The following is a 22,806-nucleotide window of genomic DNA, read 5'->3' as shown; positions in this document are numbered from 1 at the left end:
TGGTGATCAGCATAAAAGCTCCTAGTAATTTTTTCAATTTTTTTTGTGAAATTATTATTATTATTATTATTTTGCTGTTTTTTTAAGTATAGTTGTTGACAAATTATTATTAGGTACAATACATTACGTAGATATTATCTGCGGGTATGTTTGAATTTACAAAAATCATTAATTGGTATGTTTATTTGCAATTTTGGTAGGTTTGATTTGATACATATTGTTAATATTGGTACATTATTTTTATTTTGGTACGTTTTATTTTGTACACAGTGTGTATTGATATGTTTAGATTATTCTCAATCATATTTTCTCTTAATGTGCTATAAGAAAAACTTATTTCGGTACGTTTGATTTTGGGGAATATAAAAATATTTCAAACTATTTTGGAAAGAAAATATCTTAAATTGTAGATAATTATTGCTAAATTGTAGCATTATTGTGAAAATAAATTGAATCTAACCAACTTCTTTTTTTTTTTTTACAATTATCTCTAACGGAGGAGAGTGTAATCAAAATGCTAGATTATAGGAAATTTATTACAATATAATGTGCATATAGCACCAAAATTATGACAAAAAAAAGTTTAATCAAATCACTAAAATACATGGATGTTTGATCTAGAAAATTCAAAACTGAGGCGCCTATATCAAAAGATCCCTAAATAATTTAAGATGCATGTATTCATGTTAATCAGGAACGTTGAAATTGATCATACTAATTTTGGGCATATCTATTATTTGGGAATTAGGACACTAGTATTGCAGTCTAACAACATAAATAAGATTAGAGAACATTACTTCTTTTCTGTGTAATTAATTTTCACACAACATTTTTCTCTTCATACACACTTTAGTTTATTTCTAGCATGTGGATTGAATAAAGCAAATGAGATCAATGAGCATAAATAAACATAATGAACAGAATTTAAAAAAAAAAAAAAAGTTTGCATAAATCATTTTTCAAGAAAGAAAACCACTAACTTCTGTAATTTTGTTGATTCATTGAGAATATCAAGATAATAAAAATCAGATTCAAAAGAGTGTAGGATAGAAGTAATACCAACCTTTTCAGCTATTGCATTTTGTCATCATCGTCCAGTCTTGCGGGAGGGAGACTACTTTTTCCACTAGGAAATTGCAGTGAGAGCACAACACTTTTTCATCAACAATCGGCCAGGGAAGAGTGTTGCTTGGCAATCTAATGTGAGTGCCCAGCCAGATCTTGTGACAATCATTTACTTTCACTTTTATATTTGGTTGGATATATTTGACAAACAGATTACCATATATACATATATATAGGATTTGATGATGATGTGCAATGGGTTTATATAAAGCAGGCCTTAATTATAATTATAATTATAACTGACAAACAGATTACCATATATATATATATATACATGTGTATTGAGTCCCACATTGGTAGACTACTGAGTTGATATATACTTTATATAAGCCATTGCAAAGAATCTCATTAGTGACTAGTCGTTTTAGTGTGCAGTGTAAATATAGTATATGTTTCGTCTTAAATCAGTACTTTTTGTTTTTTTTAGAAGAGGCCCAATGCCCAACATAAAGAAATTTTGTCATCATGTTCAAGGGCCTAAGGAATCAACAAAATCAGTGTGTTAGCCCAAAATCAGTTAGCCTTTTCCAAAATGTGTGAGCCCAAATCCAAGTTTATAGTTATTATCAATGTTTTAAAAATCGTTAAGCGGTAGTTAGCGACGAAAACGTCCCTAGAAACTTAAGCGGTTTATATTTATTTTAATGAATCTATTAAATATGAATATATGTGTAATTTTATGGCTCTTTCTGTTGGTTAGTAACACATCCTAGGTCCATTTGTTTTTGTTGTGCTTTGTTTTCTAATAAAAAAAATTGAGCCTTGTTTTCTCATTAAAAAAATTTTAAAAAAAAAGTGTATTTTATACTTAAGAAACCCTAACTACGTTGAGCGTCGTAAACCTCCTTTTTCTGTGCAATTTCGTATCTCCAGTTCCTGTTACCCCGTTTTTATCCTCTACAATTGCAAATTGCTAGCTCTCTCTCTCTCTCTCTCAGATAGACGATGATAAAGAAAAGTGTTTGAGAGAGACTAAAAATGATGTGTGAAAATTAGCTCCACCGATTATCAACACAATATAAACATTTGAATTTATAGTTTTATATGACAATCGAATTTTAGTCATTTTAAACTATAAAATGTTACATTATATATATAAAGTTCAAATCTCCTTCAAAAAGATCCAACAGGATTCTCTTCGGATCATTTTGGTGAGGATCCTAGAAATTCGTAAATCGTATCCATTCATCGTACATCGTGCAGTCAGTTTTTGTCACGTACTGTTTGTATTTAATTTTAAATAAAAATATTTAAAATTATTTCTGACTGCATAATGTACGATGAACATATATGATTCACGAATTTTCAAGATCCTCACAAAAAAGATCCGACGAAGATCCGGATTCCAAAAAGATTACTTGATTCCATTTTTTACTTTTGATCCAAATGGATTACACATGTATGAAGTTTCGTGGAATCACTCAAAAGAAAGTTAGATGGTGCACCTTCACTTACCATGAAGACTTTTTAAACCATTGGGTCAACGTCAAGAAATGGAATGGAAGCATACAGACCAAACCTAAGGACTTGTATTCCATCTTTTTGGCATGGAAATAAAAAACAAATCATGTAGACTTTGTCAAAAGGCACAGCCACCCAACCCTAGAAAATAAAGGCTCAATTTATTCTCCATTCACTTATTTTGGAAATGTGATAAATTTGACAAAAATATTTTAGAAACTCACATATACTACATTGTAATATAATGCAACGTAAAATAAACGAATGAGATTTAATAAAATAAATTATATCTTTGTCACCTTCATCGATCCATTAATATCTCGGTGCACGTAAAATCGTAAAATTTAGAGTCACACCTACAATGTTAGAGAGAAAATTAAGTATGAAAACTTGAAAAGTTGAAGATCCATAAGAAAAAGAATGACAAACTGTTTTATTAAACTATGATCGGACAGATGTACATCCAACGACTCATCTACAAATGGGTGCACTTGTCAACTCTAAAATAATGAATCACCATAATTAATCACATCACGACCGTCCAAATCCACCATAGACTGCCAAACCAATAATCATCATATGGCATGAAAACACAGAGTTAAACAAAAATACAAAAAACATTAACGAAAATAAGCAACAAAATAAAAAGAAATTAATAGATCTCGACCGTCCATCAAAACCCAGATCTAAGAGCAGATGTGAGTCTCCACGTGGACCAATAGGAAAACCCGAAAGAGCAAAGCCCATGAATCTAAGCCAACACAATCGCGAAGAAAACTCCAGCAAGAGCAGTTCCAGCAATAGCAACGCGGCTGATGGCGGAGGTGCCACTTGGAGGAACAGCGTCAGCCGGTGGGGAGTTCGGGCTTGAGCCTGAGGGAGCAGCTGACGACGATGGAGACTTAGCTGCTGGAGTGGAAGCTGGGGTGGAAGCTGGTGTGGAAGATGGTGGGGAGGCACTTGGGGTTGGTGCTGTCACTGGTGATGGAGTTGGTGACGCGGTTGGTGTTTTGCTGGGTGATGGAACTGGTACGGCTGATGGCGGTGTGGCGGTTGGTGGGGTGGCGGTTGGCGACTTTGCGGTTGGCGACTTTGCGGTTGGGGGTGAGGCTGTGGGTGCAGCTCCTGGGGCTTGGGCTATGCATGATGTGGCCAACAGACCCAAAACCATCAAAACTTGGAACCCTGCAAAACCCATCTTCATTTTTAGAGAGAGAGAGAGAGAGAGAGAGAGAGAGAGAGAGAGAGAGAATTTGATGAGCGAGCGAGAGAGAGAGGGAGTTTCAGAGATGTGTAGAGGTTTCAAAAGGAGAGGAGAATATAAAAAGGTTGGAGAGGAAGTGGGGGTTTGGGGGGGGTTGTGGCGCGTTACAAATTCAATAATGCTAATTTGAGATTCCTTCAATGGTTAAATTATATTTATACATGCACAATCACATTGCGTTTTTATTAAATATATATATAAATATATGTATATATGTAACTTTACAAATACCTAAATTTTGTTAAGCCAGCGAGGGTAGTGGTGTGATTAGCTGGTCAGCCATTTACACTATTTCTAATTGTTTGAACTTTCTTCAAGGATCATTTACGGGTCGAACCACCAAACACGGTTTTGTTTGGCTTCGACGCATGTCATGATCAGGCTTATACCACTAATTTAGTTTGGACTGTAAATTGTTGAAGATTGCAATTTTTATGTCGGAAACTTCACTAAATATATTACCGTTTATATTAAATGATTATACTTTCAATTGCACCGAGTTTTGTTATAATGAAACTCTTCACTTATCAAACTGTGCATGTGTTTAAGTTAGGATAATATTTACGTGCGATTATTCCTAAATCACCGACAAGGCCCTAAAATCATTATTGACGTAAACCTGGTTTGTGAGCTTTAAGATTGTATGATGATGGGGGAAATGGTTTGAAAATGTCACATGTTTTTGGTTGCTGATGAGGGTTAGTAATACGTCTCTTTCTACCGCATTTTCTGGTGTATTAGTTTTCTTGGTAATATAATAGTGCAGAGCTCAGCTTTTAACAGCCTGGATTCGGTTGGTTTGCCCTTTTCAACAACTACAAGCTTGGTGGGTGGTTTTACAAAAATGACTCTTTCATTATTAGCAATCACACCATTTCATTTAACATGCATTCTATGGTTATTTAGATTAATTTTTTGATTCTTGTGATTTGTTGGGATTTTCAATTTGGTACTTACGCTTATATCTGTTAGTCATTTTGATCATTTTTACGTAATTTTAGAGTTTATGCGCCCATGTATGTATAACACAGTAACTCACAAAATCAAAAAAATATATTTAATGAGAAAAAAACACATCACTCAAATTCATAAAACTCAAAACACAAAGACCAAAATGAAAAATTGAGCAAAATATAAGAACCAACATAGTATTTAACTCTTTAGATTGCCATCAAATGCACCAAATTTACTAATAGCATGTATCTCTAACAAATATGGAATCTACTGTAATGAATAGTGTACCGTACTTCAATTGGAGTTGTCGTTACAATATAATAAATGTTGCATAATCAATATTCTTCTTATAGTTTTTTTTAGTCTAAAAAAATATATATAAGAAGAATATTGATTAAAGTTGCATAAGAATATTCTTCTTATAGTTAGTTGCCTTAAAACATTTAATCTTTACTTTGTTATATGAGATTTTGAATTTAAATTTGATAAACGACAATGGTTGATTGATTAATGTGTATATATAACCTATATATCTTTATATATATATATATATATAAGATAAAATAAAAACTATATTCCAAATTGTATTTTACTACAAAAATTATCCATGAATATTGTTACTATGATTAATATGCATAGGATAGATAAAAAGCATGTGCAGGCCATTTGGATGAGGACCTTTTGTTGCATACAATAGACTCTTACCAAATGTATGGCACATATATCGTATATGTGAGCTGTGTGATTAGCCGTCCTGTGTGGGATAACCGGGGAGGGAGAAAATGTATTATAATGTGTAATCTTATTTAACAGATTATATTATAGTTTTAATCATGTTACCGTTGCTGAGTTGCAATTGGAAAACAACTAACATGCTCATTTCAACTAACACAATAAAATATTCCTTGGCTTCCAAAAACTTATTGTCTTCTTCGCGTCCTTTGACTCCGTGCATGGAGGATTGGAATGAAATACGCGTAACTTCTGGTGCATTTGAAGAGGACTACTCTCCTCCCGTCTTTTTCCTTGTGAAAATTACCAATTCTTCTGCTTGAACAGGTAGGGTGAAATTCCTCATAATCTCTCTAGATCTGAAGGGGAGGATAATTGTGACTTGCCTTCAGTTGTTCCTTTTTTAAAAAATAAAAAATAAAAAATTATGCTTGAACATAATCATTAATTCTAATGTACATGGTAATAACAATTTAGTGTGATGTAGTATGAATACACTTTCAACAATCGATACACCGCTTGACGTGTTGATGCAATATACTAAATTCTTTCGAATTTACCTCACCAAGTATTGGTTTTGCCATCTTGGATCTAGGGTTTAGATATTAATATGTTGCTACAGATACTTTTAACTTAAATCAATTTGAAGCATGCGATTATGATATCACATGATATATCAGTTATACATATACTTCGTGGCGATGTGCATAAATCATTATTCTCCAATATTATAACAAAGTAGCTTACTAAGTGTTTGGTATTGTATCCCATCATAGTGATCAGTTGAGTGGAATTTGTTTGGTCTTATTTTATTTAGTGATTTGTAAACATATGTTTAAGTTGATGAATAGGAGCTGGCAGAAGCTGGCAAGAAGGATGCAAACATGTGCTCCACCACAAGTCTGAACATGATTATTGGTGAGAAGACGGCTTGTTCACAAACATGGAGATAATGGGGTCCCAATAAATCGGTTTTGTGAATTAAAAAAAAAAAAACGTCCTAATCCGAACATTAAAATGCTTCGGACCTTTTCCCATATGAAGTAGAATATTCTAAATTACAACTGTTTACTTTAGACATGGACCTTTTCTTTTAGTAATTGGTTTTCCAATTTCAGTTTTTAGGAAGCAGTCTTACAGGCCTTGCAACTACACTTACAAAGAAGGGTTTTATTTTTTTTTTTTCTAATCACAAATGATATATGAAATTGACTCTCATCATCAAAATGATTTCTAAAATTGAAAATCGATCAATGTAGTCCTTGAAAATAGGTGTTGCAAATCAATGTGGTCTTTTAGTCACAGTTATGTTAAAAATTCTAGTAGGTGCTGATGTGGCACATAAATGGGCCCCATAAGTCATTCTTTAATCACAAATGGTTCTTGAAATTGACCTGCAATATCAAAATGGTCTCTAAAATTGATCCGAGACATCAAAATGGTCCCTAAAATTGAAAATCGACCAATGTAGTACCGCAAGTGTCTCAAATTAATGTAGTCATTCCGTCACAGTTTTATCAATAATTTTGTTATGTGCTAATGCGACACATAAATATGTCACAAAAGTCTAATAATTTAATAATTAATAAAAAGGTTGTCAACCCAAAAACCTAGTCCTGCAATCACCTTTGATTCTAGTCCACATTCCTCTACCTCCATCTATGGTAGCCTTCGCCGTCTATTCTCTACAAAAAAACAAAAACAAAATCTCAATGCACCCATATTTATACACTTCAACATCCTTCACCAACTTGGACTTGGATCGAGACAACCTGTGGTAACAGCTTGGTTTGGCAAGGATTTTTGTGAGATACCGTTAACATTTAGGCGATCAACATCCTCACAACCTTAATCTTGAAAAGCTTGTTAGGCACTCCCCTGGTGATCTGGTGCAGTAGAGAACAACAAGGTTTGCCTTGAGATAATAAGGTTCTAATCGATACACGTCTATTGTTGGTTGAAAATATTTCCAAACCCCCTTTTAGGCCTTAGTTAAGCCTTATGCCTTTGAGAGTTTATGGAAGGGATCTCTGTTTGGAGTAGGGCCTACTATAAGAAGAAAAAAAATATTCCATTGTGCAAAAAAAAATTTAGACAAATTTTTTAATTAATTATTAAATTATTAACCCACATCAGCACATAATAATTTTTTTTACAGAATTTGAGCAAAAATACCATATTGATTTTCAACACCTATTTTCAGGGACTACATTGATCGATTTTCAATTTCAAGGACCATCTTGATGGTGTGGGGCAATTTCAGAGATCAATTGTAGTGCAAAACTGTTTTGCTCGACGCCAGTCTTCGTCGTGCAAAGACAGTTTGCATGATGTTTTGTGTTTAACGTTGCGCAAACATACTTTGCGCAACGAAATTTGCTGCGTCGCGCAAACATATTTTTGTACTAGTGATTTGTGATAAAAATTCTATAAAGAATGATTCTTGGTTTATTTGTTATACTGAGCTTTTGGTGATTATCGCACATGGTTTAGATCTATCTGTGCCCATCGTAAGCACATAAATTAAATCACACTTATCTAAGAATAGCTAATGTTGTGCGCACCACCACGTAATGGTGATAAATATGCTCTCTGAAAACAAGTTTTTTGATACAACAATATTTTGTTCTATAAGGGAGAATTAGGATAGGTCACAGAATGAGTCAGTCACTAACTAGGTATTTAACTTAATACAAATATAATTCGTCGTCACCATTCATGTGGGTCCAGAAGATCTCTCACTTATAAGTGAGGAAACATTACTAGACTATATACTAATTCGGTCTTCGAAAAGAAAAGTTATACAAGGATTTTGACAAACTGATCTACGCCACAGTAGTAGATGATTCGGGAATGGACAAACTAAACAAAGTGACCTTTTAGGTCACCTAGCATTCCGTGTGATTTGGTTAACTAATTGGTATACGACATATATAGTGAGCTTAATAGACAAGCTCATATCGCCATCGATCTAGTTTATCCCATCCCAGTCAATGGATTAGTACTAATCAACATTAAGGAACGTCTTTACTTTTATCTCTAGCACTGATATTATCTAAATCATGTTAAGAGTCGGACAAATTAAGACATCAAGTGTAATCCAATTCAAAATTAATCACCACCGGCCGTCGGTATCGATAAGTCCTTTTTTTGCCTTTTTGTTTTTACTAAAGGAAATGAACCCTAGCTAAAATGAGTGTGAAGTGTGAACCCAACGAAGCAAAACTCATTTTTCTTATTTACTCATATGGTCGATGATTCGAACTTGAGATCTTTTTCACTATTGAAAAAAAGAATATAAACAACTATTAAATCAACGTAACTTGAGTTTACACAAATGGTACATGTAAAAATGAAATATTTTTTTTCACTATTTATGTTACTCACTCTACATAACCTTGTATTGTTGGCATGCAGAGTTTCGTTTTCGCATGCCCGTCTCTTTGTTCATATGGTTGATTATTAATGAAATCACTTTTAACCTCAAATAAATAAATATAATTATCCGTTCTTTGTGTAATGACAATAAGATTTCCTGCAATTAACATCTTCGAAGTGGAAAATGAGAAAATGTCATAGTTAGTGACATACTGCCTCCCTCCATGGCATGCATGCTCCTTATAATTAAATGATTAGATTAAGAAATTGTTTGATTGTCTTTAACGTTAACTAAATTGGTTTAGAACGGCAGATAAACTGTATTATATCCTAAATCGCACACAGACACCTCTTTGGATTTTGTCATTATATTCATAGTGTTTGAAAATGTATATCTTTTCCAAAATTAAAATACGTTCTCTCTGCTCTTTTCTCATGTGCCTTTAAGGTTTAGTGATAACAAGAAATTTAGGCTAAAGGGATTTTTCCATATATACTTGCTTAACTATTTCATTTTCAAAATTTGCACTTTTTAGTTTTCAAATAAAAATTGATAAATGTAAGCCAAATTTTGAAAACTCATAAAAATAGCTTTCAATTCTCCGTTTTCATATTTTTGAATATTAAAACTAGTTATCAAATGAGTTTTTAGTTTTTAATAAAAACTAAAACTAAAACTAGATTATGAAATGGTTATCATACTTCTTCTTAAATAATATTGATGCATAGAAACTCCTAATAAGTGATAGAGCTGTCAAACAGCTCACTTAATAAACAAATCGTGCTTGGGTCGACCCACTTAATAAAACATTTAGACCCAATTCAGCTTGTGGCCCTGGCCCATTAGGATTTGGGGGTCGTGCTAGGCCGGGTTGCTACACAGGACGAGTTCATGAAAACAAACTTTTAGTTATTTTAAAATCTAAAGAAACTTCTTTGAACACGTTATTAACCTAAATATCATTAATATAGGGTTCGTTTGTTGGACCAGACTATCTTGGACTGGACTAGCTTTAGGGATTAAGCTGGACTGACTTAGACTAGACTAAGCTGGATTAACTTAGTGAAGTGTTTGATACAGTATCAGACTAAAAAGCAGGATAATTAACAAACTTTAATACTATATTATTTAACCACTATCTATTAATATTTTAATATTAATATATTTATTTATTATTTTATAATCTTCATCCTCTCTCTTAACCTCTCTTTTTCTCCGCCCATGGTCTTCCTTCCTTCTCCCTCTTTTACTCTCTTTTTCTTCGTCCCACTGTTACTCTCTCCACTCCCTCTTTTTTTCTCCCTCTTTCACTCAAATTACTTTGCTCTGTTCTTCTATTCTTCAAAGTATGAAACTCTTAATTTGTTTTGATATTTAAATTTCAGTTCTTTGAGATTACAATTCAGTTCTTGGCGTTGGATTAAATCCACAGCAAATCCAGCTAGGTATTCCTCCTTGAAGCAAAGAAGGGAAATCTGGGCTGTGGGTTCGTTGGGTTTCATAAGAGGGAGATGAATCAATTTGAAGCAAAGAGGAAGTTGGGTTTGTGAGACGAAGGAGATCGGCGAGACGGCAAGATTTGGTGATGGGTTTGCGGGATGATGGAGATCAGCGAGACGGCAAGATTTGGTGACTGGATTTGGCGATGCATGCTTGCAGATCACAAACGATGCAGATATTAGAGAGTCGGGATTAGCAATCCCATCCTTTTCGGGGGTCCTAGCTAAGATGAGGTAGCGAAGCCTTTAGTCGGAACAAATCCGACTTAATCCCATTAAAGACAGTCCCAGATCAAACCAAACACGGACTAGTAAGCCAGTCTAATCTAGTGAAACCTGACAAGCCCAAACATACACACCCATAGGAGGCGTTTGTTGCGCCGGACTATCTCGGACTGGATTAGCTTCAAAGACTAAGCTGGACTGGCTTAGACTAGACTAAACTGGACTAACTTAGTGAAGCGTTTGATGCAGTATTGGACTAAGAAGCTGGATAATAGCAAATTATAATATTATATTATTTAATATATAAATTATTAATATTTTATTATGATCTTATCTTTTTCTTCATTTTTTCTTACCATTTCCTCGTTAAATTGGATGAAGTTAGCACCGTCAAAAAATCCATCACCATCCCTGGACCGAGATCTTAGCTTTGAATGCTCGAATCTGTCATGGATTTGAAGAAGCCCAAACATGCCGAGACTTCCAGGCCATTTTCCAACCACATTTGACCACATTTTGGCCTCGATTCAAGTAAAATCGTAATCTTGTCACTCCCAGCTTCAATTTGGTATATTTTGCATGAAAGTTGGTTGTGAAATGGATCTGAAAAAGAGTCGGAAAGTTAATGATTGATCTAGGTGAACGGAGATGACGAGGAGTCTGTCGAGAATGATCGTTGAGCATGACGAGGACGAGAAAGAGAGGATAGTTTTAGCTAGTCCCATGGTTATTGGGGGATCTCGCTAAGACCTCTTAGTGAAGGGTTTTGTCCATGCTAGTCCCCTTTAGTCTCATTAATGTTAGTCCCAGCATGGAACAAACACAGTATTGGACTAATAGCTAGTCCAGTCCAGTCCAGTCCAACTTAGTGAGGGCAAACAAACGCCAAGTCTTACTAACCTTAAAACGTATGTTTGTAAACGAAAAATAATGAATAAATGAGATTATTCATAATGGCCAGGGTCGCGGGCCGTGTGCCAGTCGACCCATTTGGACTAAATCTTTAAGTCCGGCCTGACCACTTCTTGCGAATTGTGACTTGTCATACCTATCTAAGTGGGTCATGCCCGTACCGTGCTCGTGCCGCCTTGCCCATTTGTCCAATTCTCACCGAAGGCCCAACCCAATGAACTACTACAGGCAGGTTGTGACTTAGTAGTCTATTAAGCATCTGTGATGAGAGTTCTCCTAACCCTCTTGGACGTAAAGACTACACAATTCTTTAGCTATGTTTGATTCAGGAATTTTCAAATTTCAAAGAATTGAGTCCAAATAAGTAAAAGATGGACCTTAAAAATACACGGACGGGTTTAACAATGTCCTCCATGAACATTAGAAACTCATATGAGATCTTGCAAAACCCTTCTTCAAAGGTGTCCTTTGAAATCCCAATCACGCGCCTTCGTATTGCTGACCTCATCTATACATTTTATGGTCTGTTCTTGACTCACGTGAACTCAATCTCTTACATTTTAATAGTCCCTTTGTTCAAACATAGCCTAGTTTGAATTGGATTTTCCAATTCGTCTTGGCGATTGGCGATGCCACCGTGAGAAAGACCATACATCTATCTGCTCAATTTGGAGTAAAAGTCTTGCGCAATTATCTGCTAAATTGAAGTAGAAAATTCAGGAAAATCCCGGTATGTAAGTATTGCTCTATCTGTCCATGTTCTTAGATTTTAAATTTGCAATACGTCGAATGAGAAATTTACGGTTCATCGTAGTTGAAGAATTATACGTACAGAAAATTAAATTTTGTGAATAGACATATTCACGATATGGCACCGGAAGTGGAGCTTTTATGGCCTAAACCTTTGCATTGGAGAAGAAAACTTAAAAAACTCAACCCACCACCCTTTTTGGACTTCAAACTAAAAAGATATACTGCTCGTTCCGTCCACCTAATATTATAAACCGATTAATAACATTATTTATGTAAGAGCGACAATGTTTTCTAAAAATAAAACATTTCTCCCTGTATAGTATATGTTATACTCAGGCTCTTTAAGAGAACCAGGGAAGAGATTTTCACTTTTTGAAAAAAAAAAATAAAATAAAGGATAATTGTGGGACCTATTCTACATCAACTTCAATGATTCGAATTGTCTATTTTGTAAGTTACGATTCATAGATCATTCTTGTAAAAATTCAATTCAATCTGAAATCATTTGCCTAGTTAATTATCACGATCAAATTTCATTGTTTTTTATAAAACAAAGTGTTCCTCGAAATGGGCTAGTAATAATGTGGTTTAAATTTATCTTTGCCGAGAATCGAACATAATATCTCTCACTTACAAGTGAAGATGAATACCACTAGACCGTAGTACGTGGCTCTTTCAACCCAATTAGATGTTTAAAATATTTTTGATTTGGCTAATAGTTTGCAAGGATGGTCTAAGAGGTGCAACTTAGAAAATAAACGGTTCGAATCGTTGAAATTCGATGTGATGTGAGCTCCCAACTAATTCCCATTTTAAAAGAAATTGAAATCTCATTCCTTAAAGGCCTCTTAGGATTCTTACCAAGGTGAATTTTCCATGTGTCCATAACTATAGTGTATGGTTACACTTAATCTTTTGTCATGTGTCATTTTACTTAACTCTAGTTAACTTTCACATTAAATGCTACTTTTTTAATTTTGAAAAAAGTTATTCAAGGTTAAGTGAGAAGAGACATGACAAATGATTAGTTGTACTAGGGGTGGGCAAATAGGGCATGGACCCTCGGGTATGGGTGGGTCCAAGCGGTTCGGGGCGGGTACAGGGCGGGTCCAATTTTTTTAAATCTGAAACGGAACGGGACAGGGCAAGTCCTAATTACTGAGGAAACGGGTCCCCGACCCGGATCGTTTCCATGTCCAAAAATCCGAGATTTAACCTGGTTCATTGATCAAATCTTTGCATTAAAACATACAGAGAGTTTGTCTTTCAGACCTCGATTGCACTTAGACTTTTCCACTCCCCGCATCTCCTCTCATCTCTCATCTCAGACCTCGATAAGGCGCCCATCTCCATCCATTGACTATCCCCACTTTCTCATTCTCCCTCCTACCCCTACTTGACTTGACTCCCTGAGACTTATGGTGACTGAGTCGACCTCGACTGTGTCGACATCACAGCAGCTAGCCACCATCACCATCGTGGCATCGTCTCCTGACTCTCCTCCAATCCTTCCAATCGCGAGTTCTGGCCACCACCACACCATCCTCGCCATTGAGAACACTAGCATCATCCTGCAAATCCCTAGGTAATTTATGAATTAGGGTTTCTAATTTAGGAATTTAGGGTTTTTGCATAAGATTTTCAATTGATTTAGGAATTATGTGGGTTTCTGGTTTGGGAATTTAGGTTTTTTGGGGCTTTGATTGCATAAGCTTTTAGATTCATTATATGGACTGCTATGATTTGATTACTTGCTGAAACTTTTCGATTGGTTTTGAATTTTATGTATTTGCTTATAGATTGTAGATTTTAAATTGTTTGGTATTTAAATTTGTTACAATTTTTTGAAGATATTGATTTTTGAAATAAAATTGGTAATTGAACCTGCAATCTTGATGCTTGTAAGTCAAAGCAATAGTGAAGATTATTTGATATCCATTATTGGTTTCGATTTTCAACCCCCAATTGGAATTGACTAGATTATTGAGCAAAGCCAATAATGAAAAGTTTGTTGGCTTTCTTTATGTTTATGAAATTTGTTATACTAATCATGTAATATATTTCATGCAAGTACTGATTATGTAATATGCTTCTAATCTCTCATTTCTAATGATCACATATGTTTCTTCCTCAATTGTAGTTAGAGAGAGGTCACAAGGAAGGGTGTCGTCCTTCTACCATAAATCACCCAAAAATTGGAAGTCATTTCAGATATTAATTTGGATGTTATTACGGATTTCATTTTATGTTAATTTGATCTTTGGACTTTGGATGTCTCAGATGCTATTTTTTGTTGTTTTGGATGTTATTATTTTCATGTTCAGACCTTAAACTTTCGATGTTATTTAGATTTTTGATGTTATTTGAAGTTTTGGATCTTAGAATCAGTAGGCTTTGTACTCGGTTTTAATTTTGGATCTTGGAAATTTGGATTTTTTATGTTATTTGGAATTTTGGATCTACAAATTTCTAAGATGAAAAAAAAAAATAAAAATTGGATGATGCAGTAGAGTATGTACTTTGTTTTAATAAAAAAAAAAATTAAATGGATCCAACAATCAATTCTTTGAAAAAAAAAAAAAAAAAAGTAAGTGGACCCACCCCAAATTGCCTGTATCAAACGGGCTGAATCAGGTCTGATTCTAGATTCAAAAATTTTATCACCAAGCCTGGCCCGTCCCATTACGATTTAAAGCGAGTCCGATCCGGTCCCTCCAAATTTAAGCCCGTGCCCACCCCTAAGTTGTACGGTGAACATGCACCAAAAAGTTTAGAATGATGAACAAAAATGTTCTGCTAATAAAGTATGGGGTGTGATATCCACATACCATTTTTTACTTCTCACACATCTTTCTAATTTTCGGTCGTCGGATCGAATGAAATGAAGAATATCAAAGGACAGAAAGTAACAAGAAGTGTGTAAGAAGTAAAAATGGGTGTGTGGATAGCACATCCTAAATATCACGGTAAAGAAAAATAAAAAACACGTGGCGGTTCAGAGAGAGGAGAATAGGAAGAGCCTCCCGTCAACGGAGGGTCCATGTCCTAAAACGTCAAGTTCTTTATCGCTAAACGCGTCCCTCCAATAATCCCAATTTCTTCCATTTCAAAACTCGAATTTACAAATTCCACCTACAAAAATAACAAAAAAAAGAAGAAAACTAAATAATCAATCACACACACAGAGAAACCAGATCACCACGCGCCAATTCGATCCCGCGTCAGCACCGGAATCTTCTAGAACGAACGATGGACCCGCCCAAGCCCACCGCCGAGGCCGATTCCAAAACGCAGACTCCGGCCGCCCAGGATCCGACCCCGAAGTCTGCAGCCGAAGCCCTGAACGGGGATGCGAACTGGGCGAGCTTCGTGATGGGCTCGCAGGCTCAGGCTCAGCCGACTCTGACGGAGGCGTTCTCCACTCCCACGGGTTACGGGTCGAAGAAATCGGTTCGTTGGAGCCCGGAATTGGTGTCCGAGTCGCACGCTGCATCGTCGGATCACTCTTCCCATCAGGGATCCAATACCTACGTGGCCCCCTCCCCTACGCTCTCACAATCTCTCTCATTCAAAGGTCGGTATCTGTGCTTCCGTATTTTTGTCCTTGTTTGGATTCGTATATATGTTTGAAGATTGTGGATACGTATTTGTTGTGTATGCGTGCATGGTTAGATTCGGTGGAGACTGTGCGGAACGTGTTTGGGAGGTGGAGGAAGTCGGTGGGGGAAGCTACGAAGAAGGCGGAGGATCTCGCCGGAAACACGTGGCAGCACTGTGAGTTTCTGCTTCCTTTTTGTTTCTTCTTCCTGTTAATCTCAGCTCATTTACTTCGTTTCAATTAATTTTAACGTATATATTTTTAAGGGTAATGCTAGGAGACCAAATTTCTCCCCACTTAGTGGGAAAATGCTTTGTTGTTGTTGTTGTTGTTGTTGTTGTTGTGCTAGGAGACCAAATTTCTAAACTAAATTTTGTAAATCAAATGAAGTTGATAATTGATTATTACTTAAGTGTTGGTTAACGTACTTATTTCTTATTGGTGGCAAATCATTTGGTTTGTAAATTTGGTTTAAAAATTTGGTCTCCCTAGTATAGCCCTAATTTTAATCATGGGATTTGTGTTAAGATTAGGTTTGAATTCGGCTTCCTTGGTTATTTTTAAGTAAAAGTATAGGTGTGGTGTGTGTGTGCTAATTTTATTTGGTAGATCTTTTGATTGACATGAGAATTGAAAGTTCAAAATTTGTGAGGAAGATTTGCTGAAAATTCTTGTAAAATGCTTATCGCCAGGTGCCTGAAAGTTGTTCAGTACATTGTGGTTTTTAGTACCAGCCTCCAGTTTTTCTAACCATTTGAACTTAATTCCGTCAAAAGCTTTTGTTTTGTTCACACTGAATGCCCAGAAAAGTCTGCTTTCGTAAGAGGAAACGAGATTGCAATCTCCCTTGGTCTCCCCGATTTTGTTTTCTCTGTTTATCTTACCTCTTTCTATATTTTAGTTTGTGTATTTTGTTGATCCTAAACATTGGTTGTGATGGATGAAGGCACTAATCATCCTGTTTCCTTCAAACTAGTAAAAACAAGCCCCAGTTTTGCTGATGCTGCCATGGGAAGAATTGCACAAGGAACAAAGGTTCTAGCAGAAGGTGGTTACGAGAAGATCTTTCGATCAACCTTTGAGACAACTCCCGAGGAGCAACTTCAAAATTCATTTGCATGTTACTTGTCCACATCAGCTGGTCCAGTCATGGGAGTTTTATATGTTTCTACTGCAAAGCTTGCCTACTGCAGTGATAATCCCATCTCATACAAAGCTGAGAGCCAAACTGAATGGAGCTATTACAAGGTAAGTTTGCACATGCCTTACTTTTGTGCCTTTTGAACTTTTCCAAATATGGGATTTCAATTAACTAGCAACTATTTTAAGGGCTGCGTTATTGACTGATTATAGTTTTTCAAATTAGCAAATCGTGGTAGTTTTTCATAGTAGAAAATCGTGCCACTAGACATCTGAGGGAAATTCCCCGTTGTGTTCTAATTTGATGGTGACTGCAACTAAGTAGTGAAGGGAAATAGATTCGACATTGGTAGGCCAGTATCAACACTTAATATCTGACACATAAGGTGTATAATTTGGTTCTGATGTAATTCTCTCGGAATTTATAAACCTCTGCACTGCAAGTATTTTTCGTCCATTTCAACTTTTCTCACCGAAAGTTTTCAAGATGTTACATATAGTTGGGCAAGTGCTGAGCTGAGTATTTTCATTTTTAGGCTTAGCCCTATGTATAGCGAAAAAAATGTTCATGAGTTTCAGCCTTGATTTATACTTCAGTGAGCAAGTTTATGAGATTGTTTAGTCTCACATTAACTGATTAACTGTATCAGCTCAACTTTAATTTTCAACATGATTTGTGTTGTAGAATTTGAGGCCCTTTGCTTTGATAGTTTGGTTCGGTATTTTTGTTATCTTAAGTGGACTTGTGATCTTCATTAGTAATCAACCTTATTGAAGGTTCTGGCTAGATTAGCAAGTGAATTCACTTGGCATTGTAAACAAAACCTGGAAATAATTACCACGGTGTAGGGAAGCTATGGTAAATAATTATACTCTGTTTTCGTATGCTTGTTCTCCCTTATATAATTTTCTTGACTCTTGATGAAGATGTATTAGCAAAATATTCTGAGTCGCACAACAACTGCTGGTGGTAATATTTCCGTAGTCGTATCATGTTTGTACTTTTGTACATGTTGTGTTGTGAAAAGAAAGACGAGGAACAACTTTGCAGATTGCATTGGCAGAAGGAAATTAGAGAGCTGGGTTTATTTCGGGAGTTTTAAGAATATATCATTGACATGTTTTGTTTATTTGCTCTCGATCATATGTGGTGTATTAGAGTGAGTCATATTTTGGTTAACGAGTTGTTAACTGTTATTTGTACTAATTTCCGTTGACACGAGAATTATAATAGGTGGTTATACCGTTACATCAGCTTAAAGCAGTCAATCCATCGTCAAGCAGATCGAACCCTGCTGAAAAGTACATTCAGGTTATCTCGGTTGATAACCATGAGTTCTGGTTTATGGGATTCTTAAATTATGATGGTGCCGTCATTTGCCTACAAGAAGCTCTCCAAGCTCGGAACTCATCTGTTTGATCATTTTTTGTGGCACAGAAATTTTTGCTTTTTTCGCATCGTAAGATGTTTTATAACTGATAAGTTTGTAGATGAATTTATTTGACAATGTACGATCTTGATCATTTTGATAATGTATGCCACACTTGTGCTATTTTTTGAAAGTCTGAAAATTAGATCAAGTAATTTTACAATTTCCATATGATTGTACTTTTAGGAGTGGGTAGAATGATATTCAGGCCTATTGTTTTGCAGTCTATAATCTATATGATGTAAAAATATGTCCCTACCCAATGCCGTTGTCGTACCAAAATATGTCCCTACCCAATGCCGTTGTCGTACCCTTCCTATCTCTCAATGATACCGCAGAGAGCAAGTAGGGGTGGGCATAAAAATTGCCGAGCGGGAGAATTTAATTGGTTAGTTATAAAAAAAAATCAATAAAAAGTTGTGTTAACCAAAAGTCAAAATCGAAACAAAAATTGAATTGGACCGTCTCATCGCTTCCAATTTGGAAATACTAAGAATTGAAGGAACGAGACTAAACTGTTTTTAATATTAATTTTTTTATGCATATAAATAGCCATTTTCCCAAGAAGGTCTTGTGCATAAGCCAGATATACTTCACTTCTCTTCCCTTGTTTATTTTTCTTCATTCTTTTTTAGTATATCATGCATTATGTACATTATAATTTCCAAGATTCTAAAAGACGTTAGGCGGTAGTCTGGCAACGGACTAGGGACTAGCGCCTAGCCAAATTTAAGTAAATTTATTATATATTGTACTATATAGGTGTCTATTTATACTTAAAATTAATACATAATTCTATTAGGATACATAAATTAATAAATAAAATGACATAAATTATAAAGCATCAAAACATATTGAAAATATGTGGAACATGCATATAATGAGAGGTCATTCAAAGATTCAACAAGTCTCTTACATTTTATAGACAAAATAAAATGCAAAATGAACGTTATTGATTTTTTGTCTAAGTGAGAATTGTGACATAGGCGGGTAGCTAGGTGGTTTTAGGTGGGCTAGGTGAACGCTTAAGCAGGACTAGGCGTGCTTTCTTCATTTTCAAACACCTAGGGACTAATCAGGACGGTAGCCAACCACCTGGCTTCTAGGCAGCGCTAGACGGGGATTTTTAGAACAATGATAATGTCAGTTTAGGATGTACACTTTGGTATTGATTAGGATTTATATTTTTATGTACACTTTCTATCTTCCAGTCACAAATCTTGTAGATCTAGTAATGGGAACTCAAATTTGCTTGAGTTTGTTGTTGAAATATGTGTTTGGTATTGGAAGTAGAAGAAGATTTGAAAAAAATCCCTTTATATTTTTCAGTTCTAATTCCCGTTTAAAAGTGGAACCGGGCCGAACCAGACCGTATCCACCCCTAATAGAAAAGGTAGGCAATCACACCAAGGCATGAAAGTTTCTCTCATATGGTGTGTAGTGTTCTTTTATGTACATAACGACTGATGTGAAAAATCAAAACCCCATGAAATCTAATAAAAGTTTATTTCTTGATGGGAGGCATACACATTTTGGGTAATGTTAGGAAGATTATATTTCAATAAATCACATTGTACCACTACGTTAACAGAAGCAGTATCAGCTATACAAATAGTTCTCACCTTTATTAGGGAGGTTGCATAATAACGTCTACCATCTCCCTAACATTTCCCATTACTTAATGGCAGGACCAATAAGAACATGGTCCAAAATTCTACTCTTGCAATTGCAAAATTATGAAGCACTTATATGATATATGAACTAGAAGAAACTACCAACATACAAAAATACTATTAACGAAATCAAAAGCAATTAACCAACAAACACATATTAATTACGGACATTTGCATGCCTAAACATCAAAAGAACCCTAATTAATTGGTCCTTATGCCCAATATAAAAAATATGAAGAAAAACCCCTACAACAAACCTTAGTAAGGACAATATATATATGCAGACCTAACGGCGGTCCACGGTCTCAGTTCTGCCTTCTTCTTTTCTTGATGGCTTCAGACACGGCCGGAAACCTTCTTGAATTGATGGCAAAGCAAAGGCTTCCATTCACCGCATTCCGAAAAACCCACACCGTCACAAAATCAATCTTCTCAACCAATCCGCGATCGTGACAAAAACTTTTCCAACCTCCAGTGAGGACATGAGTCTTGGAAACCCAAGTTTTGAACACCATAGGGTACTCATTACCGCCCATGTCATAAGTTGTTACAGGAATGCCTTGGTTAGGGTCTTCGTCGTCCTTCAACAGCGGGAAGATGTGATTTTCGACATCTTCTTTGCACATAGAAAGCCTAGATTGGTCATCCCTCACATCACTACTTGTCAGTTGTTTCTCAAAAGGCTTGCTGTGAACTTGAATTAAGGGCCGTAGATTTGGGACTGGTGGGAGATCAGGAGGGGCATAGTTTCCATAGAACAAGCCTTGAATTACTTGTAATTGTGGTTCTCCCGGCAAGCGTCGTCCTCGTGCAGAAGCACCCTCAATGGCTTCCTGGGGTGCAGAAGGACCACTAATGGCTCCTTGGGGTAGCGGGGCTTCATCCACTTCGATTCGTGGTGCTTTTCTCTTGGTTCCTGCATACGAATACAACCCATTTTGAGAAAGAACTTTGTATTTCATGTACTCCAATTTTCGGCCTGTTTCGGCACTCAAAAGTTTGCGTTTTAGGTATAGAAGAAGATTAGCACCCTCAGTCGTCGTAGCCATCTCTTGTCTTCGTGACTGGGGTCTTCAGAGTATTGATCAACCATGACTGACGTATATCTCTCTCCCGAGATCATATCTTCCTTAGGAGAGTAAAAGGGAAAAAAATTCTTAGCCGATTGCATGTAGATTCACAAGCTGGTAATGTTTGGAAGAAGGGAAGGAAAGACTGAGAGAGTTTAAAAGGGACCTAACGATTAGGGTTTCTGGGCTGTTTACTTGAGCTTCAAGTAACCAATTGGGTATACAAATCAGAATATATCTGGCAAGTTTTTTTTGGGAACCAATGAGGTTACGGATAGGAAACAATAGGTTTTGCTTTAGGGAAGTATTATTGGCACTCCAAAAATCTCATTCTACATTTCTCACAAGTGTATTTTTCTTTCCTAATATAGAAAGTTTGGAGTGTAGAATGAGATTTTTGAAGTGCTAATAACAATTCCCTTGCTTTAATGTTGTTTAGGGATTCTTACTCTTTTTGGGACTCTTTAATTTGATTTTGTACAGGATTGTATTCCTCATTAATCTCCAATTGGATTGTTACTTGGAAAGGACGTAGCCCTCAAATTTGTCAGCCCAAGTAGGAACCCATAAGGCCAAATTTTTTCTGGTCCACATTACACATGTAAATGAAGACAGTTAGCTTTATATGGACGAACGAGATTAAAATTTGAACTTAAGTTACAACGGTGTTATAAAACCTGGTAGTTCTATATCCTCTCCCTCTGGCTTCTGTCTCCTCTCTCTTCTCCCTTCCCTCAGCCAAAACATCAACGTCTTCCCAAATCTAGAGCAGTACTATGTCATCGCCAACTATGCCGTTTCAGTATACGAATGAAAAAGCCTAAACAACAAAGCTCGATATGAATCACTATAAGTTGTTTGGGCTTTAGTGAAAGGAAACTTAACAATCTAATCTCTCTTTCTTACTTATCACGAATTAAGTCACTTGTGAGTGACAGAGAAATTTACCAACTAAAATAAATCGCTAAAACATACCAGCTATTTAGAGCACTTCCAGCCCTAAAAAGCCCTTGGGCAATAGGCAATTCAAACCCTCCAAGTGAATAGTAACTATCTTTAATGAACAGTAACTACCCAAGTGCATCTCTACTCTTAAACTGAATAGTCTAGGCAATTTGTATTAAAATATTATTATTTTTTGAATAAAATAATTAAAATAATTTTGTTTTTAATTTCGTATAATACTAAAAGATTAGTTGAAAGTATTTGAAAATATTAAAATGTGATGTAAGGTGGAAGAACATAGAATGACTCGAAAGTGATTGAACACAACAAATTTGAGGGAACTTTCAAACGACACCTCTAATAGTATTTGTCATGTTTTGGTAATGAATTTGAAGTTCAATAGTAATTTGGTACTATTCTTGTTGTGCATTTTTCAAATTGAGTCCAAAATTTCATTGGATTTTAAAGTTTTTCATCCAAACGTAGCATGAGTAAAATATAGGATCATAGTAACATCATTGAAACCTTCAGGTTCAATAGTTTTGTGATATTAGGAATTGGTAAAGAAAATATTCATAAATGTTGATTTTTCTTTCTTTCAATTTTTAGCTTTTAATTTTCATTCATAAGAATTGAAAATTTGAAA

At 35.6% G+C, this 22,806-nt stretch overlaps 2 protein-coding genes across 2 annotated transcripts; one reads left to right on the top strand and one right to left on the bottom strand.

Annotated features, from left to right (window-relative positions):
• Nucleotides 1–2,999: 2,999 nt before the first annotated feature.
• LOC103965286 (classical arabinogalactan protein 4) lies at nt 3,000–3,790 on the bottom strand. Its single transcript, XM_048576183.1, has one exon. The coding sequence runs from the start codon at nt 3,788–3,790 to the stop codon at nt 3,338–3,340; it is 453 nt and encodes a 150-aa protein (XP_048432140.1). The 3' UTR covers nt 3,000–3,337.
• Nucleotides 3,791–15,318: 11,528 nt separating this feature from the next.
• LOC125473426 (GLABRA2 expression modulator-like) lies at nt 15,319–18,595 on the top strand. Its single transcript, XM_048576205.1, has 4 exons — nt 15,319–15,878; nt 15,977–16,078; nt 16,879–17,150; nt 18,277–18,595. Exons 1-4 carry the CDS (start codon nt 15,554–15,556, stop codon nt 18,460–18,462), a joined length of 885 nt encoding a protein of 294 aa, XP_048432162.1. The 5' UTR covers nt 15,319–15,553; the 3' UTR covers nt 18,463–18,595.
• Nucleotides 18,596–22,806: the final 4,211 nt, after the last annotated feature.

Source organism: the organism of the source record quoted next, unplaced genomic scaffold (genome assembly GCF_019419815.1).
Source record: "Pyrus x bretschneideri cultivar Hongxiangsu unplaced genomic scaffold, Pyrus_bretschneideri_v1 Contig86, whole genome shotgun sequence".
Taxonomy (NCBI): domain Eukaryota; kingdom Viridiplantae; phylum Streptophyta; class Magnoliopsida; order Rosales; family Rosaceae; genus Pyrus; species Pyrus x bretschneideri.
This window is presented reverse-complemented; position numbering and strand designations above follow the sequence as displayed.